This window comes from Echinops telfairi, unplaced genomic scaffold (assembly GCF_000313985.2).
Source record: "Echinops telfairi isolate 266 unplaced genomic scaffold, ASM31398v2 ScPeMD7_5;HRSCAF=22, whole genome shotgun sequence".
NCBI classification, from domain to species: Eukaryota; Metazoa; Chordata; class Mammalia; order Afrosoricida; family Tenrecidae; genus Echinops; species Echinops telfairi.
In genome coordinates, this window is record NW_022103901.1 from 43,499,606 (window position 1) to 43,504,427 (window position 4,822).

At 42.9% G+C, this 4,822-nt stretch overlaps 1 protein-coding gene across 1 annotated transcript in view; it reads right to left on the reverse strand.

Annotated features, from left to right (window-relative positions):
• Positions 1-4,822, reverse strand: part of PARN (poly(A)-specific ribonuclease) — a 149,933-nt gene that overhangs the window by 14,453 nt on the left and 130,658 nt on the right. Inside the window, exon 22 of the mRNA XM_045284296.1 lies at positions 923-1,116. Coding sequence (XP_045140231.1) covers positions 923-1,116 — 194 coding nt within the window. The remainder of the gene's footprint in view (positions 1-922; positions 1,117-4,822) is intronic.

Below are 4,822 nucleotides of genomic sequence, written 5' to 3' on the forward strand. Positions count from 1 at the left end.
CACACACACACACACACACACACACACACACACACACACACACACACGGAGTTGACATAATTGCAATTACTAAGAGTCTCCGCCTCAACCTACTGTGAAAATGGAAGAACACAAAGAGGGTAGGACACCTATGCCAGGAGGCCCTTAAAGCAGTTAACTTACTGTGTGTTTTGTTCCTTGTATAATTCTACTTATTGGGGAAATCCAGGCTACTTGCAGTTTTGCAGGGAACATAGCAGAAATTCAGCTACTGAAAATAACATGTAGGAGAAGACCTGTGCAAATTTAAACTTGTATTTTTCATATTATCATTATTTAAACATAGCAGCAAAATCTCCAAAACTTGTAAGCGATAAGAGGGCGAAGAAGAAAGGACATGATGAGGCCTTCAACTACCAGAGCAATGCCTTTTAGGAACTCTGTGCTGATGTGCAATGGGTATGAGTTGGGCTGCTAACTGCAAGTTCAACACTACCAGCTGCTCCTTGGGAGAAAGATAGGGCTTTACACTCCTGTAAATAATTAGAGTCTCAGAACTCACAAAGGCAGTTCTACCCTATCCTATCAGTTGTTATGAGTCGGCATCGACTGGTTTTGGCTTTGGAACCTCTGATCTGACAAACTTGGACTCATCAGATCCTGTAGCTACATGAGTCAAGAGAAGCCCCCAGCCTGCCATCTGAGCTTTGGACTTATAACTTGTCTGCCTCTACAACTGTGTGAGCTATTTCCTGTATAAGCGCCTCTCTGTATAAATACATAAAGTAAAACAAATAGATCCTAAAAACTTCTGATCCCCCGGACAATTAAAAGGGCTCTGCCACTGGTGGAAGCTTTGCTATCATTTCTCCTCCCAAATTTGAGTTTTCAGAGCATTTAAAGATTAGGCAATCCCAGAACTTTGGCAAGATCCAATGCTGACCTGCTGGAGAAAGCTCTTTCTTCATTCTCTTTAATTTCTTGGACTTTTTCCTTCCCTCTGAGAGGGGTTCTGCACAGGAATCTGTATTCTCAAGCTCAGCATCAGACATCTCCCCCAACGCTCTATCCTCCAAGCCAGCATCTTCCACACTAGGACTCAGACTTCTCTTTCCTAACGTGCTGGTGGCTGTAAAACTGAAAACACAGAGAGGAATACATGAAAGGTGTTAAGAGCAACAGGAAGATGACTCTATAGAAGTATTTAATACTCATAATGTTATCAACACTTAATTACCTATCAACAAGGAGTCCTGATGACACAGTGCACACTGTGCTGAAAACTGTAAGGTCAGCAGTTCAAAACCACAAGCTGCTCCCATACAGAGTTAACGTCTCGGAACCCAGAGAGGCAGTTCTACCCTGCTCTCGAGGCTCACTTTGGTTGAAACTGACTTGATACCAGGGAATTTGGTTTTTGGCGGGCTTTTTTTGAGCCATAAACAACACTGCTGCCTCAGTGTGATCGTTAAAGACCTTATAAACGGAAGCCTAAAAATTTGCCTGTGACGATTTTATTTAGAAGAAAGTTCTAAATTATATACACATAGCTAAGCTACTCTTTCGGCTTAAAATCAAAATTTGAAAGGAAAGGGTCTCCATTTTGGTAAAGAGATTTTACTAAACACTGTTCCTAGTGGTACAAAATTATACCCCAGTTACTAAATAAAAATTTGGTGGTTCAAACCAAGCCAGCGGTGCATCAGAAGAAAGGCCTGTTGATCTACTTTGCAAGTTCAGCCTTGAAAACTTTATGGAGCTCATCAGCTGGTATCAACTCAACAGCAATTCTGCTACTGTGCTTACTATAACAAAATGAAAGGGCCCTGGTGGTATGTAGTTAAGCATTCAGCTGATAACAATAAGGTTGTAGCTAGCTGCTCTGTTGAATCGACTAGCTGCTCTGTTGAGGCAACGATGTGGCAGTTTGCTTACGTAAAGATTATAGCCTTGGAGACCCTGCGGGGAGTTCTATTCTACCATACAGGGTTGTTATAAATTGGAATTGATGCTTAGGCAACAGGTTGTTTCTTTTTTAAAAAAAAAAATCTTTATGGGAGAACTGTTCTATCTCTCTCCCTTGGAACAGCTGGGGGGGTTAAACTGCCAATCTTTTGGTTAGCAGCCTAGCACTTAACCACTGTGTCATGGGCCTTGGAAACCATGTGAAGAAGTTCTACTCTATCTTACAGGGTCGCTATGAGTTAGAATGGAATCAATGGTGCATGACAACAGAAAAGGGAATACTTTAAAATGTCCCATTAAAATTCTGGAAATCCAATTACCCAAGTTGTTGTTAGGTGCCACTGAGTTGGTTCCATCAAGACGTCCTGTGCCATCCTCACAATTGTTCCTATGCCTGAGTCTATTGATACAACATTTGTGTCAATTCATCATGTTGGTCTCTCCTGACCACAAGTGTAAAATATGTAAGAGGAAGTCTTGCCGTCTTGGCCTCTAAGCAATATTCTGGTTGTACTTCTTCTAAGACAGATCGGTTTGTCCTTTTTCAGCAAACCACTGTCAATGTATTGCTGCAATTGTTGTTAGAAATCTTCAGCAACATTTTACTTGCATGTGACATCAATGATATTGCTCTGTAGTGTGAGCATTCTGTTGGGTCCACTTTCTTTGGAATGGGTACAAATATGGATCTCTTCCAGTTAGGTGGCCAAGTAGCTGACTTCCAAATTTTCTGACATAAACGAGTGAGTGCTTCTAGTGCTTCCTCCGCTTGCTGAACCATTTCAATTCCTGCAGCCATGTTTTTGGCTAATGCTTTTATTGCTGCTTGAATGTCCTATAGCTCCATTGGTTCTTACTCATATGCTGCCTCCTGAAATAATGGGCTGTTGGCTAGCTCTTTTTGGTACAGTGACTCTGCATTCTTTCTGCCTTTTGCCCATAGAAACTTTCAAAATTGCAACTTGAAGCTTGATTTTTTTTCTTGAGTTCTTTCAGTTTAAGATATGCCAAGCATGCTTTCCCTTTTCAGCTTTTGAATTATAGGTCTTACATATTTTATTAAAAATGTTGGCTTTTTCCAAGCACAAAATGAGTCTGCTGATTATAAAAAAAAATTTTTTTTTCAAAGAAAAGTAAAATGCAAAAGGGGCACAGGGAAAAAGCTACTGTATACAAACACCGCAGGGGTGATGTCCAGGTATATGGCAGGGGCCAGACCAAATCCAAGGGTACATATGGTAGCCAAGTAAAAAGGAAGGGGGGAGGAAAGGGAAAAAAAAAAGACACATGTGTGGTGGGGAATAGTGCACTGATTCACCCAAGGGGAGGGTATTGCTTGTGTCTCCACAGGGAAAGAGGGACCAGAGTTAAATGCGGTGCTCCAGGACGCGAATGCAGCATGCCAGCATGGAGAGGGGAGCCAGTGGAGGGGCCTGGGGGCTCGGCCCCAATCCTAGATACATGGACAACTGCCTCTCCCCCCAGAAGAATTTACTTCAGAGGACAGCACTGAAGCTGCAGCTAGGGGAGAGGGTCATGTCTGATCAGAGCACACGGGAGCAAATGAATGGGGAGGAAGAGAGAGTGGAGCATATCCTGGCCCACCAGGCCTGGAGGACGATATCCCCGCTCCGAACAGGCAATGCACAGAGTGGACCATATGGCTGATCCCACTATGAGACATGACATCCCTCACTGACCCATGGCCCTACAGGGAACAACACTAGAGACTCAGTGTCAGGATTGTCCCAGTCTGACTCCACCACACAGAGGCAAAACACTAAAGGTGTGTGGCACAGCAACCGGGGGAGCAGAGCAGGGAGCTCCCGAGGGAGTACAAAGGATAGACTTTTGGGGCCAGAGCGTGGCACCTTATCGGACTCGACTGGAGGATATGCATAGAGGTCAAAAATCAGACTTTGATCTATTTACAGGTTTTTCTTTTTCTAATTTATTTTTTAATTAATTTATTCTTTTCTTGGTCATTCACTTTCTGTGTTATTATCATCGTTGTGTTCTCTTTTGTCGCTTTTTCTTGTTATGCCATGTTTTTTGGTGCATATTATTATCTCTGCAGATCTATCTAGATAAGATAGGCTGGATGAATAATCGAGGAGAAAACAACGGGACTCGGGGGACATGGGAGAGAGGGAGGTGGGGGACAGGAAGTGGTGTTGACCAACCAGGGACAAGGGAGCAACAAGTGATCCAAAATTAGTGACAAGGGGGGTAGGGAGTGATGCTTGGTAGGGATTCAGCAAGGGCAATGTAACCAAGAAAAATTACTGAATCCCAAATGAAGGCTGAACATGACAGTGGGAGAAAAGGAAAGTAAAAGGAAATAGAGGAAAGAACTAGGAGGCAAAGGGCATTTATAGAGGTCTGAATAAAGGTATGTACATATGTAAATATATTTATATAGGATGGTGGGGAAATAGATCTATGTACATAGATTTATAGGTTTAGTATTAAGGCAGCAGATGGGCATTGGGCTTCCACTCAAGTACTTAATGCAAGGACACTTTGTTCTATTAAATTGGCATTCTATGATGCACACCTTCCTGACACGATCACTGAAGACAAATGCGTGCATAAGCAAATGTGGTGAAGAAAGGCTGATGGTGCCCGGCTATCAAAAGATATAGCATCTGGGGTCTTAAAGGCTTGCAGGTAAACAAGCGGCCATCTAGCTCAAAAGCAACAAAGCTCACATGGAAGAAGCACACCAGCCTTTGTGACCATGAGGTATCGAAGGGACCAGGTTATCAGGCACCAAAGAACAAAAAATCATATCGGTGTGTGCCCACCTACTCAATATGATCACTGAAGACAAAATGTGTGCATAAGGAAATGTGGTGAAGAAAGCTGATGGTGCCTG